Below are 20,575 nucleotides of genomic sequence, written 5' to 3'. Positions count from 1 at the left end.
CAGAAATTAAAATATTGACCAAATGGCAAAATACGATCTGCCAGCTTGCCCAAACGCCGATGAGGGAGGGCTCACTTCCACACATAGGACGCACTGTGATTTTTCAAGGCTTTTCTGGAAAAAAAAAGTGTCTTATATGCCGTTAAATACGGTAATTAGTATTTCAAATTCATGAAATTTACTTACTGTCCTCCTACATGTATCTGTTCTTATTCTTAGTTATGCAGCCCTAACACAGCCTATGTATTTGCCTGTTTCAACAGAACTGCAAGGCTTACCTTTGCCTTTGGCTGTTGTTAATTAGTCTGTGTATCTTCCCAAGCTAGCAGTTTTTCAATCCATCTAACTGCCTTGATAGCATCAGCAAATATCCTTGCACCCCTTTCTATTTTAAGTGTATCCTATGCCTCTGAAAAACAGTCTCTCCTGTTAACAAGCACAGACTGTACTAGGAAAAATACTACCATGTGAGCCTTGTACAGTCTCTAGGGCCAAATTGATTGATTGATAAGGCTCTCAGCATGTACTCCCTCCTATCATTTGTGGGCTGAATTGCAGACACTTTCATATTTAATCCTAACTCATGACTTTTTCTCCATTATTACCCTGAGGTCCTCAGATCTCCTACTCTTAATATCATTAGTACCAACATGTACACAATATCGCCCTTTGTACCCTTAAAAGATATATGCTCTACAATGTTGTCTACTTTTGTCTCTGGCAGGCATACCCTGGTCCTATTCCAGATATCCTTTTTTCACAATATATTTCCTGTTTCTCTGGCAATAGTCATTGACTATAACTATACCATGTGGGACCAGTGTATTCTGGCTTGGGGATTGCTGCTGTGTTGCCTGATGCACGAGTGTAAGCTCTGGCATTGAGTTGGGCAGCTGAGAGCTTGATAGCCCTCCCCCCATTAACTCGATATTAATCTGATTAACTTTCTCCAGTGCAGAGGAATCCAGTCTTTACATCACCCACAAGTTTTTATGTCACACCCTCAAACCCTTTTTCACTATCATTTACGAAAATCAGAAACGGTGGTCCTATAATTGCTCCCTAGAGGACTCCACTTCTAACATTAACTCCTAACAATATTGGATTGTTATACCAATCTGAAGAATAACTATTAATCAGAACCATCTTCTTTCTTATCTGCAGCCATCCTGTGATCCATTTAGAATGATCTCGATATGCACCAACTTATAGAGTAACTTCTTGTTAGGGATTGAGTTGAATGCTTTGCTAAATCCAAATAGACAATGGCAATATTATTTTTTTTACATCCATCTGATGAGTAACTGTGCTAAACTAGCTTGTTTAAAATATGATTTTCCCTTTAAAAAACCATGCTTTGTTTTCTTCAGAATTCCACTTCTATCTAAATGTCCCTGTATTGCACCCTTTATCATTGCCTCCATGATTTTCCTTGTCACTGAAATCAGACTGACTAGCGTGTAGTTATCCATTTCATACTTAGAACCAGCTTTCTGTTGGTGATACATTTGCACTTCTGGATTGCTTCTTAATTGAACCATTAACCTTAATGATTCAATTCAGTTTCTTTCTGGTTCCCTCAAGATTATTTGGGTATATGCCGTCAACTAGAAAATGACCTTTGTACTAAATAAGGCTTTTAATTTCTTATTAGCACTCAAATATTTATACTTTATTATGATTTATGTATGTAGCACTATAAATTGGCATATTGCTTTGAGATGTTGAGAGAGTTTCTTTATTTCTCTCTCCCAATGTAGCAGTTTCTGGTGAACTTAGTGGTGACAGATAAATAAGAATGACTCTACACATTAGTTGATCAATGGTTCCAATAGTAGCAGAGCAAAGACACTAGTACTTATTTCCCAGATGCTTTTTTATTTTTCAGTGAATCTCAAAACTTTGTTATAAAAGTCACCTTCACATCATTTGCATTATATTTATGTAAGTATTTTCATGTAAATATTGACCAACTTCAAAATTGAATTTGGTCAACTGCAAGGTCCCATGAAAAGAATTATTATATGGGAAAATCTTCCTGGTGTCAGGGAGCTTTGTGGAAAGTGCTTTGGGTTGGGATAATGATAGTTGAAATGTTCTTGTAATCCTGGTGAAGATCACTGTTTTGGCACCACTTGTTTGCTTATCTGTGATTATAAGGTACCATATTTGACGGCATACAAGACACTTTTTTTTCCAAAAAAACGCCTTGAAAAATCATGCTGCGTCCTATATGCAGAAGTGAGCCCTCCCTCATTGGTGTCAGGGTGAGCAGGCAGGTTGTATTTTGCTGTTCTGTCAGAATATTTTTGTTTCTGAAGAATAATGGGACATCCTTTTGGAAGCCAGGGAACAGAGGAAAAGCCTTAGAAGGCCATGGAAGCTTCAAGATTCTTCTCCAGGTAGTTCACCGATCCTTTAAAAGGTGGCATGACTGGCAGGCCATTTAGTTCTGTGCCGGCTTTCGTGATGTTGAATGTATCTCCATGTACAGTAGTGTATTGTAATTGTGTGTGAAGTGACTATAATCATGACAATGAATTGTAAACATTGTGGGTGACTGAAATAAAATAAAGAACAGTGTTAATTGTATACCAGTTGTTTTTAGTCAAAACCCCGTTTCATAACAATATTGTTTAATCTTGGCGTTTGACATTATTTTAAAGTAATTATCCTCAGAAAAATGGCTGCAGGAGAAAAGAGGTTGAGCTACACTATCGGATATAAACTAAATGTAATAAATCACACTAAAAAGCATGGTAACAGAGCTGTGGAAAGGTTTTTTGGGCACCGCCTATGGAAAAAATGATATACGTCTGCTGAAGCAAGAAAAACAACTTCAAGCTGCTAAAAAAGTAAACATAACCTTTGTCGTCCCTCCCCACACTGGCCAGAACTTGAAAAAAATGTAAAAAAGTGGGTAGTAGATGAAAGGAATTTAGGAAGAAGTGTTTCTACCAAAATGATATGCATAGGCCAGGATATTAGCAGAAGGACGAGGAATTCCAAATTTTTCTGGAACAGAAGGTTGGTGTTATCGATTCATGCAAAGGCATGGTTTGTTAATGCATACAAAAACATCAACTGCACAAAAATTACCAGCAGATTATGAAGAAAAAATACTGTAAGACACTGCATTATTTGAAGCACTGAAGACACTGCGTTATTTGAAGCACTGAAGACTGCGTTATTTGAAGCACTGAAGACACTGCATTATTTGAAAACAGTGATACCAATGTTAGCGAGAAAGAGTTTTTGGGATTTGAGGGCAATGATTTTTTTTTGGTTTTCAAAATGACTGAACTTTCCCTTTGCAGAACACTAATGTTTTTTACCATTCCCTTACTGTCTTTTTGTTTATTTTAAATTCTAGTGGTAGTTTGCTTCATATAAAATCTTTTCTAATGTAGCTAAGATTCTTTTATTTCTATTTTAAATTGTGCTGTATTGGTAATTGAATAATAATATTGAAATAATGTATTATTATACAGTATTTAGTATTTTTCTTGCTGTTCTGATCATGTTTAGGATGAGCTTTTTTCTACTATACACATTAGAATAAATATTAAATGCCTAAATGTTAGCAAGAAAGAGTTTTTGGGATTTGAGGGCAATGATTTTTTTGGTTTTCAAAATGACTGAACACTAATGTACTAACGTTTGCAGAACACTAATGTACTAACGTTTTTTTCCTTTCTAAAATGGGGGTGTGTCCTGTATGCCATCAAATACAGTAATTTTTTCATAGTACTTTTATCTGTAATACCTTCAATTGCTCTTCCCCAAAGTGTAGTAAACACAGTGGCACTAGGTTTATAACAAGTGTAAAAATTTTTATAATTTTTGATTCTTTGAATTCTACTGGGAGAATGCCAATATTTCAGCTTTTTTGAATGGATTGCAGTAATTACTGTTTGTAACATTATTTTTTAATGAAAAATTAAATATTAAAAAAAAATTTTACACCTTTTTATTTTTAAAAAAATCAAAACAGAATATTAATTCTTTTGAAAATTTAAAAAAATAAATTTTAGAAATATACACACACGAATATGTTAGTCTCATTCATTTTCCAATTGAAAAGCCTGTTAAGCATGCAAAATTTCAAACATCTGCATGTGTGTAATAGTGTTTCATATTCTTGTTTTTATTTATGCAAAAACGACAAATCTTTCAAAAACAATTCGTAAACTGTGGATATCTAACTAGTAGGAAAGCAAAAACATGTGTCTATTTACAGTTCAAGTACCCTTGAACTGTAAATAGACACATCAAAACTTTCTAATGGTAGTGCCACTTATCAATTCTCATGCAACTCTTTGTGCAAATAGTTGTAAAGTTGTTGCGATTTTTACAGCTTTCACAGAGTAATTAAACAAGTGACCTGTCTTGTGATGCCACACCATACAGGTCACTTGTTTAATTACTCTGTGAAAGCTGTAAAAATTCACTTCGGAGACAATTGTGGTAAAAGTTTGTCTATAATTTAGGAAGCTAGAAAAATTTCAGATTTTTAATCATTAATTAAAGGGTAACATGGAATTGTAAATTTGGAGCAGCCGCTCTGATGTAGGCGCCTCCGTAGCCAGGTGGGAAGGAGCAGCAGTGCGTAGTACACACTTCTTGATTAGACCGGGGTTCGAGCCCGTCACCACCAAATATGGAATATGTGGAAAGGTTAGGGAATGACCACCGCATATCCCGGAGCAATATGGCCTTAGTTGCTAATGCTCCTAAAAACCAAATAACAAACAAACAAACAAACAAACAAACTCTCTGATGTAGCACTGCCACCAGGATAACATTAAAAGGGTCAAAAATTATAAAAAATATTTATCTGTAGAAAAAGTCTTTTGAATATTTGAAATTCCCGTTACTGTAAGTTAAATTACAATGAACTGAAGAACTGTACCCTGTGTAGAATTGTGGTAAAAGTTTGTCAATATTTAGGAAGCTAGAAAAAATTTCAGATTTTTAATCATTAATTAAAGGGTAACACGGGATTGTAAATTTGGAGCTGCTTCTCTGGTGTAGCACTGCCACCAGGGTAATATTAAAAGGGTCAAAAATTATAAAAAATATTTATCTGTAGAAAAAGCCTTTTGAATATTTCAAATTCCCTGAATTAAAAGTTAAATTACAATGAATTGAAGCACTATACCCTGTGTATAGTTAAAATCTGTCTTTATTTCTTGTCAGAATAATTTCAGATAAAAGTGCTTAGGTGTTTCATGATGCTTTTTGAACCACTTTCTCAGTGACTGTAAGGACAGCAGGACAAGAATGGTTAAAAAATTGTTAATCATATAATGCTAATTTTTTTTACCAACTTTAGTTAATGCTAAATATGTGGATTTAAAGGAAAGTACAAAACGTTTTTTTTAAATGTTTTAAATTTTTTTCTAAAAATGTTTCTGAAAATATTAAAAAATATTTTAAAGAAATTCCTCACCTTGAGATGATGTCTGTACATTAACATCAAATTAATAAAGGGTTTCATAATTTTTACTTCATTAGACTACCTACTCAATGACTAAGGGTAAGATATACTGGGTTGAATTATTTGTGTGGTTTGTATTTTGAAGTCTGTTGGTTCAAGGGTATTATTGTTGTCTTGAAGTGCTTTATGATCTTAAATGTGTAAGAGGATTAATGATGTTAGTAGGGTCATTGGGTATTTGTTTTATTTTGATTATTGTGCATCATACATTTATTTTTATCCTTAATTTGTTCCAATAACTCTGCTTTTGCAAATGTGTATGTGGTTTCTGCCTATTGCTCTTTGTTATGATTGATATTATCATTTACATCTATCACAAAGGCTTGTTTATAAAGTTTTTGTTTGTAGAATTTATTGGTGGTTAAGACCAGTGTTTTTGAAAATTGCAGTGGTGGTCTTCGCACCAAGTATAAAATGCAGGATCTGACTGTTACATGGCCTTACGATATGCCATACTTTAATTATTTTAAATAATATTTTTATGCTCAGACTACTGTATTATTTTTTGGTAGTCTGCACATTATAGGGCTGTATTCAGGAAACTTTGTGGTGAGTGCTTTGGTCTTGAGGTGGGTGGGGGTAATGATATTTCAAATGGTATTTGTTCTTGTGAACCTGGTGAAGATTCAGTGTTTTGGCATTACTTGTTTGCTTATCTGTGATTATAAGGTAATTTTTTCATGGTACTTTACATACCACAAAATGACCAATCGGGCATTTTGTAGTCTGTAATGATTTCTAACAAGAAATAGACAGGTTTTGACTTTTTGCAGAGTAAAGTGCTTCAGTTCATAATTCCATTTATCTGCTTGTCATGCCACTAAAGAAACAAATTATGTTTAGAATAAAACCCATTACATGATATCAGTAGTATACAAATAATATGAATTAACTAAATTCTGCTTCAATTTTTTATACTACATTACAACTTTCTTGCATAATAGGTATTACACCCATGTTGCAGCTTATTAGGCAGATTTTGAAAGAATCAGAAGAAAGAATAAAACTTTATCTGCTTTTTGCTAATCAGGTATGTGCAAGACTTTATTTTTTTAGGAAGAATATAAGCATACACAAACTTAATGAAGTGGAATAAATACCATTGCTGTCCAAGAAATGTAAAGTTATGACTACCTATAAAAACAAAAAGTAATATTATTAGTATATGTCATGTCTTTGTCTTTATTAGACTGTTGAAATATATTTTCACAGAATTTTGGTATTTCAAAAATTTTTGTTTAGAATTAGTCTGCAGTTAGACTAACCTATAAAAGATTTTCCACTTGGCTAGTCAATCCCTGGGTGATTTACATCACCTTAAAAGAAATGCAGTTCCAACAAGTATAAAATAAGGCTATCTATTGATATTTAAAAAAAAAAAAAAACTTGTGAACAGTGAAAAATTTTGTTTCTGTAATACTTTTTTTTACTTTTAGTATTGCCCATTATCCTCCATTAAAAACCTTCTGATAAAAATGCTTATTGAAAACAAGTAAATATTTTGGAAAGCTGGAGAGATGTTCAGAAACTGGAACATTTATAGTTAAATTTGAGAAAGATATTCAAACATTCTTATGAATATAAGTTCTGTATTCATTTTTCTATTTCAGACAGAAAGTGATATACTATTGAGAAATGAGCTAGATACTTTGGCAGCTGATTTTCCTGAGAAATTTAAGTTGTGGTATACTGTGGATCGAGTTACTGAAGGTACGTTAGAAATATATATTTCTGTCCTTTTAGAGGTTGAATCCTTGAATTTTTTTTTAAACAAAATTTATTCTGTTAATTTGATGCATATAATTTCATCATTGGAAATGAAGTCTTCAGAAATAGTTAAGTAATTCAAGATTTTACACCAACAGTTAAGAATTCAAACTTCTAACAAGTCTTAATTTGGGTGATTTATTTTAGTGTGGGTGGCAATACCTTTTTTAGTTGCTTCAAAGCATTGATCTAAATCTCTTCCTCTTATCTGTTATCAGGGCTGGCCCAAGGTATATTGGCTCCCCAGGCAGGGAGGCATTCCCGTGCCCCCTTCCAGATAGAAAAATTTAAGAAGGTGTTTTTATTGAGTTAATATTTTTATTTTTGATAGAGAAAAGTTAAACAGACAAATGTAAACACAAAAAAAGACAACCAGAATACAGTAGAACGTTGGTTATCCAGAATAATTTGAAATGCTTTTCTTTCTTTCTTCTTTCTTTCTTTTTTTTTTATTAATGATAGTACAGTAAGCTCCAGTTATAGTGATCACGTTTGCAAATTCAATTTTGATTCTAATAAGCGAAAGATCAAGTTTACTACCCCTTTATAACAGATTGTACAAACAAAAACAAAAGCCCATTAAACCAAAAACTGCAAATTGTTTTTATTGTTTTATGGTTGTTACCTCTAGAATTCTGTGACCTTAAGAAATGTGCTTTAGAAAAATATCACAGAGACTACTGGGTTTTCTCAGAAACCATGAGTGAATTTCAAATTAGTTTGGCTCTAGATTCAGTTAGAATAATATCGGCCTGAAACTGTACAATTTATTATTATTATTTTTTTTTTTTTTTTTTTCAATTTTTTACAGCAAAATGTGAACAAAATGAAAACACATAGTTTTAACACTAAAGCAAAAAATGGAAATTATTAATAGAATTAGAAAATGTGAAAATTTAGGAAATCTCTCCAAAGAGTTTATTAATGTGAGGACTTCAACAATTTACGAAATCAAGAAAAATTCTGATGCTATAACAGAATTTGTGTTGATTATGGATAGTGAAGGAGGATCTATCAGGAAAAATGTGATGTCGAAACCTGAAAATGCCGCTTTAAAGAGTGCACTTTATATGTGGTTTTTTTAGAAGTGAAGTTTACGTGAGCCAGTGTCTGGACCAATGTTGTGTGAAAAAGCATTAGATTTTAATCAAAAATTAAGTGGTAATGAAGATTTTAAGGTAAGCACAGGTTGGCTGAAAAACTTTTAAACTGAGACATGGTATACGGGAACTAGATATTCAAGGTGAGAAACTTTTGGCAGCGGTATCCTGTAAGTTTGCTTAAGTTATAGCAAATTATGAGAAAGAAAACATTTATAATGTTGATGAGATGGGCTTATTATGGAAAGCATTACCGAGAAAAACCCCTAGTCACTAAAAGAGAAATGCCTGCACAAGGCTTTTAAGATGAGAAAAGAGCGAGTTACAATTGCTATTTGTGCAAATGCTACTGGGACACATTGTCCATGCTTGTTATCAGTAAGTCGAAAAAACCAAAATCATTTAAAAATCTTTCTAATTTTCCTGTTTTGTATAAAAATCATAAAAATGCCTTGATGGATGTTTCTGTTTTCCGAGATTGGTTTATAAATTTTTTTTATTTAATTAATCTTAATTATTTAATTTAATCGTAAGGTAAGATTTAAATTTATTTAATTGTAACTTACGTTTGATTATCTGGAAGAGGTCTGACATCAATTTTTCTGGATAACTGACGCTCTGCTGTATTTGTGTTTTAATTGTCATTAAAATATTAACAAAAATTTTACAAAAGAGTCAGTTTTTTATAAGGACATTTATCAAAATACTAGCAGCAGGTTGCAGTTACGCTTGCCATTAATTTATCACTTATATTTATACCAAATTTCAAATTGGTATCCCATCTGGAAGTGGAAGGATTTCGAGACAGACTGACACTTGACAATACTTAATAGTAGATGCTTACAGAATAAATGTAGATTTTACATTACATTACAACAAGTTACATCAAAGCTATTTAAAAATACAAAACAAAAATTTGTAAATAGGGTAATACACAAGCGGAATGCCAATGCACTATTGTATAGCCCCCGTCCCCGATAGGACAAGGTCATAAACCAGCTGCTAATCCAATGCAGGTGGTCATAAAGCTAAATTGCTCTTTTCATTTTCGTCTATTCCAAGAATTGGGTTTTTTCGACTACCCAAGCAATTAAGAATGTTTGCATAGTTACCAAAATTTGGTTGGTATATCTATGTAGTACACATTTTGCTCATTACAGCTGTAATCTCGTTATTTCCATGCTCATTATAACCAAGTTCAATTATATATTTAAATTTTTTATTACAAACAAAAATAAAAAGTTAAATTCAAGTGAGTACAGAACTCTATTATAAGAAAATATTATATTGGTATACTACAAGAATTCAAAAATTCCAACTTTTTCCATAAATAAAAACCAAAATTGGGCACCTATCAGATGTCCATGACTGCCCCCCCACCCATTTGCAACAAACAGGGGTGTAACTATTTTTGAGTTAAAAATTGTATGAATTTGTTTGATATATGTAAGATGTTTATAATATATTTACTATTGCTTTAATATATATGGAATTCAGTGCCAAGAGTCGAGAAGTTTAGATAATAATAATCAAATGATATATAACTCTGTATCATGTGATTGTTGTGCTGAACTTTTACCAATTTAGGCTCTGAATGGCTTATATTTAAATTGAAAATACAGTAAAACCTCAGTTTAATGAACAGTATGGAGGCAAGGCCTGTCCACTAAATCTGATTATCTGGATGCATCAATTTTACATTAACATCACTGCTACTCAATTCAGTAGCATTGTCAGTCAGTCTTTCTTTGGCTGCAATGACACACTTCACTCTCTTGGGTTGGCTTTCCACCAACAAATGGTAAAGTGCAGTAGGTATAGTCCTCCATTCCTTCTGCAAAACCTTTAAGCTAGTGAAGTGGAATATGTTGGTCTGGCCTTGACCCAGCATCAAGTTAGTTCATACCATGGGATTCAAACTGGGGCTCTGCACTGGCCATTCCAACTTTCATGCCAAGCAGTGCTGGTGGTGTGGCATGGATCATTATCCTGTTGAAACAAATTTAGGTTGTACTGTAGAACTGCCACATTGTAGGGAGCATGAAATTGTCCAAAATGCTAGATGTTGGTGGTTCCCTGTGCAACCACCGAAGGTGCTAGGCTGTACCATGGGAAACAGCTTCACACCATTATCCCACCTCCTCAAAACTTCATTGTTGGTGCAATTCATTCTGGCAGCAGATGTCCTCCAAGTATCATCATAGTGGAGGATACTTGGACATCTGCCCAATTGGAATAGGATGTGGTCAGATTAGCCACTCTGTAGAATTGATCTGTGGATCACATATGACATTGGCTGCACCATGCAAGGCAAGACTGCTGGTTGCGGTTGGTGTTGTTTGTCTTGTGTGCAGCCACTTTCCTATAATAGCAGGAACTGTGAACACAACTTAGGTACAACATATAACATTCTAGCAGCCACCAGCCAACTGGGAGAAATCTAAAATTTTTGCAAATTTAAGGAGATAAATAAAGACCACCCTTGTACAAAGTGAATGAAGTAATCGGAGAAAGAAGGATAACTATAAATGCCAGTGAGGTGGTAAGTTTCTCTTCAGACAATTTTATTCTAAATAAAATTACACAACCGATTGAAAGAGAATATTCAGAAGGAAAAAAACCTCTGAAAACCAACAAGATATGTCTTCTTTGTTGGACCAGAGCTTTCACAACCTGAAAAGAATTTTAAAAATAAATGAACTAATGGAGTGAAAACAGAGGTTGTGCAACCTATATGAAGAAAGAATGGCAAAATATATACCTGAGAAAATGTATATGGAAATTTGGCTGCCAATGTCTCATCTCTTCAGAAAAACCTATAAGGCACTCCAGTGGGTGAAGGAAGAACATAAGTGTTTTGATAACTGCTCAACCCAGAAACATATACATATTACATAGATAAATAAAGACCACCCTTGTACAAAGTGAATGAAGTAATCGGAGAAAGAAGGATAACTATAAATGCCAGTGAGGTGGTAAGTTTCTCTTCAGACAATTTTATTCTAAATAAAATTACACAACCGATTGAAAGAGAATATTCAGAAGGAAAAAAACCTCCGAAAACCAACAAGATATGTCTTCTTTGTTGGACCAGAGCTTTCACAACCTGAAAAGAATTTTAAAAATAAATGAACTAATGGAGTGAAAACAGAGGTTGTGCAACCTATATGAAGAAAGAATGGCAAAATATATACCTGAGAAAATGTATATGGAAATTTGGCTGCCAATGTCTCATCTCTTCAGAAAAACCTATAAGGCACTCCAGTGGGTGAAGGAAGAACATAAGTGTTTTGATAACTGCTCAACCCAGAAACATATGAGGTGAGTGGCCCCTACACTATGGGGCTACAGACACTGTGATAACCTGTAAAAAAAAAAAAAAAAAACCACTTTGACTTGGGAAAGCTGCAAAAATGAACTAAAAATGCACACAAATTTTGTAGTACATTTTCAGTTTGTTTTTCATTTTCGGTTTGTGAGAATCCTAGTCCAGTAAAGAAAACATACTGTCTTGCTGGTTTCCCACTTCTGAATATTCTCTTCTAGTTATGTAGTTTATTTAGGATAAACTTATGCTGAAAGGAGACTTACTGTCTCACTGACATTTATAATTATCCTTCTTTCTCCAGTTACTTCATTCACTTTGTTCAAGGGCAGTATTAATTTCTTCTTAAAATTTCAAAATAAGTTTAGATCCCCCTGCTATTCAGTTGGTGGCTGCTAGAATATTATATGTACCTTTTACTGATCTCATAAAGAGCTTTTATAGCATAGGTACATTTTAACAAGTTTAAATGGACAACACAATATTTGGGTTTTCCTATCTGATTATCTTATAATATTGATAAATGAAAGGCCAGCCTCCTCAATAGACATGAGCTAAATTTTCTCTATTGCTAATTAAGATTATTTTAAATTGCATTAAATACTACCATACTGACACATTTATATTACTGTGTCCTATTCAGACAAAAAGCTTGGTTCAGTGGATATTGTCCACTGTTAAATTGAGGGTTTACTATGTGAAAATCCTATGTAATTTCAAGTCTCAAGTATTTATTTATTTATTAATTTTTTTTTAATACCATTAAGGATGGACATACAGTGTGGGATTTGTGAATGATGAAATGGTCAAAAAGCATCTACCACCACCAGCTGATGATACACTAATACTGATGTGTGGACCTCCACCTATGATAACTTTTGCCTGTGTTCCAAATTTGGATAAGTTAGGATATAAACCAAGATTAAGATTTGCTTATTAAAGCAAATTCATATTGTGTTAATAAACATTTAATAAGTTTTACTTTCACCTGCCACTAGTGTGAAGGCATTATATTTTCTACTTTCTTGCTGTCCTTTGTGGGAAAAAAAAAGTAAATAAAAGGGAAACGCACATAATCCTTTCTTATAGATGTAGCAATACCTCCATGAGTTGAGTTAAAGTGCTATTATATCTATACAGTAAACACTTGTTATAGCACTTTCAAGCGGGACCAGCCCCAAAGAATGTTATACAGTGGACCCACGCTTTGGTAGTGACCTCCAGAAATGTGCTTTAGAAAACTATCACAAAGGCATTCAAAATTGATTCTTATAACCAAACATATGATAACAATGAAAGCATAGTGCATTTTAATGATATGAATTGTTTTTTTTTTAATTTGATCCTATAAAGCGGCTGATTCCATTAACCAGTAATCATGTTAACCGGTGCCTACTTAATGTGTTATTGGTTTCACATTATGATATTGTCATGATACGATGGTGTCAATGGAACAGATTAATATTGTAAGGCAGAAGTCCACTGTAAGTGGGAGCTCCCTTTTTTGGAAATTATTTTTAATTTTTCATCAACATTTAGGTAGATGATTTTTTAGCTTTTCTTTGCTGCTTTTTTTTATTTTTTTTTTATGAAGTAGCAGTTCATATATAAGTTAAAAGCCTCTGTTCTTAAGGTGCTACTTGGTTTTATTTGATATACCTTCAAAAAGAAAGATTTTATTAAATTAAACATCTTTAGTATGTATAAATGTAGTATTAACGGCATAATAATAATGCTGCTGTTGTTATTAATGAAATTTATTGATGCTGTTTTAAGCACATACATAAAAGATACTACTGATTACTGTATCAGTAAGGAAAGCAGACAAACAGTATTGAAAAATAATAATAAGAGCACGCAGATGCACTGATAAATGGGAAGACACTGAATTGTAAAGGGCGACCTTTTTCTTACCTTCAAAGCTTTGAGTTAATATATGAAATAAATGTTTACTGCACCATAAACAACTCCTCAACTTTGGTCTTTATCATGTTTCACAAAACAAAAGTGAAGAGGAAGGAGGGCTATATCCAGATTTATGCCTTCTTGGAACATTAAAAAAGCAATATAATCAGAAAAGTGATTTAAATGGTAACATTAGTCAAAAAATGTAAGGCACTTGATAGGATTAAACATGAACCCAGAAGAAAAGAGTGCTAAAAGTGGGATAGTGCTGTAAATGGCAGTGTTATAACAGGAGTTTACTGTATATACATGAAAAATAAATTAAAATAATAATAAAAAAGAAGAATTCCAAGACTACTTAAATTAAGAATATGTTAGTAGAATGATAAGCCAGGCAAGAAGCAAATACAAAAAAATCCAATATTTAACTATAGCAACAAAAGAGGGGAACTAAATTGAAAATAGGGTATTGTAGAAGGAATACACTCATAAAATAATATAGAATAAATGCCAAGTAACATAAATTTAGCTGCATCCCTTTGATGGCACAATGGTAAAATTGCATGGTTGGTTTTTTGTTTCTATTTATAGTAATACTTTTTTGGATTTTGCTTCTTACCTGATTTACCATTCTGCTAGCATATTTTTAATTTATGTATTTTACTTGTGTTATTTATGTACAGTACATCAGTCAGTTACATGTATGTAATTGACGGATGTGTAGTCAACAATAAAGACTATATTTAAATATCGATTATTAAAAAGATTAATTCCACTCTCCTGTTTCCTAATATTTTAGATTTCATTTTATGATATTGGGGTGCTTTTTTTATGAATATATTTACCCTTTCAAAAAACTGTACTAATCACTAGGGTAAAAATGGTGTAAAAGTTAATTGAAATTATTAAAAACAACTGTATATACTACGAAGGATAATAAAAAGTGAATTTCATTTTATGATGTTAGAGTGCTTTCTTATATGAATATAATTACCACAGTTTGTGGATTTGTTACATTCCTTTCCCAAATAATTAGCATTGAGTTTTACCCCTTAAAAATATTGTACTAATCACTAGAGTGAAAATGGTGTAAAAATTAATACATAGAATTGTGACATTAAAAACAACTGCTTATACTAAGAAGGATAATAAAAAGTAAATTTAACTGTCATGTTAACAAGGAAATCTGTTGATTATGCTAAAAAGTTAAATTTTTTAATAAATACTGTTGTGAACAGAAATTCAGCCAGGTATAATAAATGTGGGATACTAAACATGCCTGTGAGCTGGCATAAATAAATTTTCATCAAAGTGACTAAGATGTCAGAAAGTTAGATGCCAGCTGTGGGAAGTATATATATATATATAAAAAATAAATAACCAACAAAATAAATGTGCATAATGTGATGAGGTGAAAATACTAGTTTACCTTGCTTGTTGCATTAAATTCATATAATACCAGCTTTCCAAAGCAGCCAGTATATTCGATGATTATTACATATGATTATTATTGGCATACCTAAATAATTTGATATGCTGATAAATTGTTTATAATTATTCATTTGCTCTCTTAATTCAAAACACAAGCAAGAGGCGATAAATTACTTATTTCCCCACTTATGACCATCATGCACATGAACAGAATAAGTGCATTTCATCAAATGGGGACTACGTTGAAAAGGACCATCAAAATATGGATGATAAAAAAAATTTATTCCTTATTTGAACAGCCCTTGTACCTTGATATGTTCTATCACTTAAATCTGTGTTGCCCATTCTTATATAGCATCCCTACACATCTACCCAACTATTAATATTGCATGATACGAATCCATGATGCTTTTACTGAAGAGGCACTCCATTTCATGAAATGAGTAGGTATGTTGTAGTTTAGCACTTTTATGTTGATGGTATTATTTTAGTTATATTTTTCTCTTATTTCTTTTGTTTACTTTGCATATTTGTATTTGACTTAGTGAATTCAGCATCAAAACATACATTTTGTAACCTTATGTTTTGCTGTATAGGGCTTGCTGTATTTAAGTTCATCCTTTCTTTAGTTTGGTCTTTCACAGGTTGTATAAGGAAAGCAGTGGATGCTTAGCTGCATGTCAGCAAATGCAAGATCTGATTCAGGTTCTTAGGGTTTTGAATGGATTGAGTAAGCTAAACAGTGATGGCATCTTTACTCTTGCTCAGACTTCACACATAAGGAGCATAAGTTTAAATTGAGGAAGGATGGTTGCAGAACAGATGTGTGTAAATTTGCTTTCAGTCAGAGGGAAGTTGATTGTTGGAACAACTTATATCATCTGGTGTTATGGAAGTGAGTAGTATTAATAAATTGAAGGAAGACTCCACGAAGTCATGCCTGTAGTTTCCTTTTATCTTTCTTTTATTTTCCTTGTATGAGCTGTCTGCATTCACTCATAGAACATCTTTGCATAGTCTTCCTGTTTAATTACAGGCTGCAGTAGTGCAGAATTCTCTGTTTTCTTGCATGTGAGGGTAAACTTTCTTTTAATTTCCAATCATTATTTTAGCTTCTGTTTGCATACGGTTTAACAGTAGTTTCTTGCAAACAAAAAGCTTGCTGTAGTTTAGAATGCTTACATCATAAAAAAAAATTAATTTATATGAATTTAATTGACTTAGGTAAATTTTAACTGCTGTCAGTTTTGTTAATTGAGTTGAATTTTCTGTCTATCAACAACTAATTATTATAGCAACAGACCACAAAAAAAAACAAAAAAACTTGCTAATGTTGCATGAGGCACTTCAGAACTTGATACATCAGATTTATAATTTAAGCTTACCTATTTCTACTGAACAAAGTGATTCGCTGTTTGACATTTTAGTAAATCCAGGTTTGTTATAAAATTACTATTTGGTTGCAAGTCAAAAATCAAATCAGCCCAGAATATTTGCAAGGTAGATAGAAACAAGTAAATGCAATTTGTAGTCAGAGCCAATATTATAATTGGCTTGAAAATAATAAGACTATCATAATAAATAATACAAATGACACATGTTTAAATAACATTTAATGATTTTATAGAAAAATACACTGTAGCAGTCTGTTATTAATTACTAAAAAATTCTATCAAAATCAGCAAATAAAAAACATTCTATGATAATATCATTGTTGTCAAAAAGAGAGCAGGAATGATAAGAAAAATAAACATAACTAATGCAAAATAACATTTTATAACTACAGTTGTAGAGCAAATTGTATCCCAGATAACAATAAACATTTCAGGAATAAATATTTCTAAACTCTTAAATTAGTGATTTTAATAAAAGTATAAGTTATCCTTCAACTACAATTGTGATACTTAAGAGTAAATATCAGTCGAAAGAGTTATTTAAAAAAAAAAAAAAAAAATGTATAAATTACATAATGTAATTTTTTACTAGCTGCAGTCACTAAAAGGCTGGTATTAAAAGTCAGAAATAAAATGTCTCATCTTATTTTATAAACTCTCATGAAATTTTATTAATGTGTATATACATAAATAAGCAGTTCCAACTTTTCCCCCAATACTTTTTCTTCTGGTGTATCAAATTTTATCATGTCTTCATGCAGTTAAATCATTAGAGAAAGCACCCTGTGAATTTTATCTTTTGAACAGTTTTCCTGCAATCACTTCTACCGAAAGACTCGCCAAAACCATAAATATTACAAAAATAAAATAATACAATTTTGTAACATATCTTATATATGCTTTTCTACAGCAGCTACTTCTCTTTTATAATGATTGATTAATTTGCTACAATTTAATGAGGAACTCAAATATCATCAAAGGGTTTAAATTAAGCCAAACATGAGAGTAAGAAAGATTCCTATGTAGAAGACAGGATTAATTTCACAATATTCAAGCCAAAATTGGAGGGGACTCCCATTTTGACAATTTCTAATTATCTCTTAAAAATTATATGAAGATCCTTTTATTTGTTCAAGATGCCAGACGTTTTAAGTCACAACCTGTACTATGATTAAAAGCAAGACACCTTTACAACGGAATACACAGTTCCTTTGCATTAACTAAATATTTTTGGAATGTTTCAGTCATTCAAAAATATCTTGATCACAAAAACAAGTATATACACAAAATACTACATATCATATGAAAACTTACATATGATATGAAGATTAACTTACATTACTAAATTAAAAGCATTCTCTGAGAATTTTATAAGAATGCTGGGGATGGCAGAGTATAAATGCATTTCTTTGAAAAAAAGTTTTACAATATGGAATGATTGGTTACTTATCAAAATACAAGCTTTAAAAGTTTGCATGATAATGGACATAATTTAATCAGAAATCTTTATGCAAGTTTGCGAGATGAAGACAACAGCATAACAAGAAAACAACTTGCATTACTAAATTAAGAGCATCCTATGAGAATTTGTTACAAGAATGCTGAGGAATGGCATAGTATAAATGCATTTCTTTGAAAAGATGTGTACAATACAGTATGACTGGGTACTTATAAAAATACAGAAGCTTTAAAAATTTGCTTAAGAAAGACATGATAATAAGCATCATACAATTTAAAATCTTTATGTAAGTTTATCATATGAACAGCATAAGAGTACATGATTCATCAAAATAAGTACAGTTGAATTTGCTTATAATGGGCAAAAATGAGAACTAACTTGCCCACACAAGATAACTGGCAAAATCATACTATCCTTTACCCTTACTGCTGCTATTCCTATCAGTAACAGACCACTGAGTCACAGCTAGAATCCAAACACACTAAGGTGTGCTTGGATCTTAGTGTTATTGTGATATAGAATTTGGCTTTCTTTGATGATATTGGTTATGTTATTTTGATCTGCGCAAGTTGAGCTCTGGTAGACTAAGGCATTCGAAATAACTATTCAAACTCATACATGTGCATTAAAATAATTGAAGATTATTAAAGTGATGTCATCTGTTAAAGTGATCTGAAGATTATTCAGATGTTCCTCCAATAATAACTTTTTTCTTATCAAACAAGAATACACAGTGCATTTTATGGTCACTGTAATTGTCTGAGGGGGGGGGGCTTCCTCATTCTTACTAGGTTACATTAGGTTGTTATAAAGATTGCATACTGTTAGGGTATGTAGCTGAGTGGTCATGAGCGGGAGTGCAACAGCACACGCTCTTTGCATATACCAGGGTTCAAGCCCCTGACTGCTAAATACGGTTTATCTGCCAATCCACACTGGACCAATGTGACACATTATGGTCCATTTCCCTCAGTATGAATTGTTGAGGAGGCTTCCATCCTGCAGTGGATTGATGATGGTCAGACTGAAGTGAAATTTGATGTACAACATGGGAAGGACAATGACAGAAAAAGAAATTAGTTCACGTATCATATGTCCTCCCCACCAGAGACAGAAATTACCCTGTTGTGTTGAGAGGAAGGAAAGTTGCCAATGCACTATCACTACAGAATGCATGTTTCATGGTAACATGTTGGAAGTTACAGGACAAGTGAGGGTACAGATCATATAAGGGAACACCATGCTTTTTAGGTACTCCCACTGGCAGAAATCACAGGAAGATCTAGCAAATGGGATATCTGTAATATTGGTCAGGATCAACTGATCATTTTCTCATCATTGAAATGGATTCAGGACACTCTTGCAGAGGTGGTGTTTCATCCTGCATAAACACCATACGTTCCAGGTACCCCACGTTCTCCAACAATGGGGTGCTTGGAGTGAGATAAAGATTGGAGGAGTGACACAGGTTTCTAGCATGTATCAAAATCTCTGACCTGCAAAGGACCAGCTCACAGGCCCTCTGGGCTGAATGTCCTTAAAGAAGATTGGTCCTATGTAGGAGGAAACAGTGAAGCCATAGCAAATTATACAGGAATTTTTTCAGTAGGGATAAGGAAGTGATTATCCCATTGTATAAGGCAATTGTTAGGCCACATCTTGAGTGCTGCATATAAGTTTGGAAGCCCATTTAGGAAGGATATCGATCTGTTGGATGAGTGCAGAGAAAGGAAATGAAATTAGTGAGGGGAAAAAATAGGTACTCATACAAGAAAGGCTTCAGTTCTGCAAATTGCAGTTCTAAAAACTAAATGCTGAGTAAACTCTTCATCTTGCTTGGACAACTACCAGGGGGCATAAATTCACATTAAGGATTGGATGATTGTGTGGAAGTCTGCTTTCAGCCAGAAGGTAATTGATTGTTAGAACAAATTTCCAACTGGTGCTATGAGAATTATTTGCTGTATGAGTTTACTTTCCTGTATCATTTGTCACGACTGATACTAATACATACAAATAGTAAGTTTGGTGAAGTAGTAGAAAACCATGGGGGTTTTCCAAAGGTCAAACATGGGAGTTTGCATAGTTACTCCAGTTAAAATTTGTCCTCTAGTGAATTTTGTATGGATAATACAAATTTCACACTGTTGCTGAGCTCAGCTGCCTGATAGTTAACATTAGTAGAGGCATATTATGCAAGAAAGCAAGCTTATACAGCATCAGCAAAAAAAAAAAAAAAAAAAAATCTTCCCATTTCACCCATCCATTTGCTCCAAATGTTTGTCTAAGTTCTGCCTTGAATTATTTAAACTGTCAACTTCTACAGCGACAGATGGAAGTTTGTGCCAGCAATCAACTACCCATTGGCTAAAGGCAAATTTCTGCACATCCATTCTACAACTGTCTTTCCTCAATTTTAATTTATGTCCCCTCAGACGATTAATCTGGGCAAGAGGAAGAATCCCACCAGCATTGAGCTTGCTCAAACCATTTAAGGCCTTATCATATTGAGGACATCTCAATCATATCACCTCGCAGGTGCCTAGTGTACAGACACTAATTTGCAAAACTTAAGCTTTTTTTTTTTTTTTTTTTTGTAAGAGCAACCCTTTGTTCCATTCACTAATCTTGTTTCCCTTCTCTGTACTCATTCTAGCAGCTCTACATCCTTTCTAAAATGAGGCCTCCAGAGAT

At 32.9% G+C, this 20,575-nt stretch overlaps 1 protein-coding gene across 1 annotated transcript in view; it reads left to right on the top strand.

The window, feature by feature from the left end:
• LOC150077497 (NADH-cytochrome b5 reductase 3-like) overlaps positions 1-13,213 on the top strand; it is a 63,287-nt gene extending 50,074 nt beyond the window's left edge. The window contains exons 7-9 of the mRNA XM_090386822.1: positions 6,445-6,530; positions 7,111-7,210; positions 12,460-13,213. Of these exons, the coding sequence (XP_090242948.1) occupies positions 6,445-6,530; positions 7,111-7,210; positions 12,460-12,632 (359 nt within the window). The 3' untranslated portion in view covers positions 12,633-13,213. The remainder of the gene's footprint in view (positions 1-6,444; positions 6,531-7,110; positions 7,211-12,459) is intronic.
• Positions 13,214-20,575: the final 7,362 nt, after the last annotated feature.

This window comes from Mastigoproctus giganteus, chromosome 12 (assembly GCF_048544385.1).
Source record: "Mastigoproctus giganteus isolate SK-2022 chromosome 12, ASM4854438v1, whole genome shotgun sequence".
NCBI classification, from domain to species: domain Eukaryota; kingdom Metazoa; phylum Arthropoda; class Arachnida; order Uropygi; family Thelyphonidae; genus Mastigoproctus; species Mastigoproctus giganteus.
Note: the sequence above shows the minus strand (reverse complement) of the source record. Positions and strands in the feature narration are given on the sequence as shown.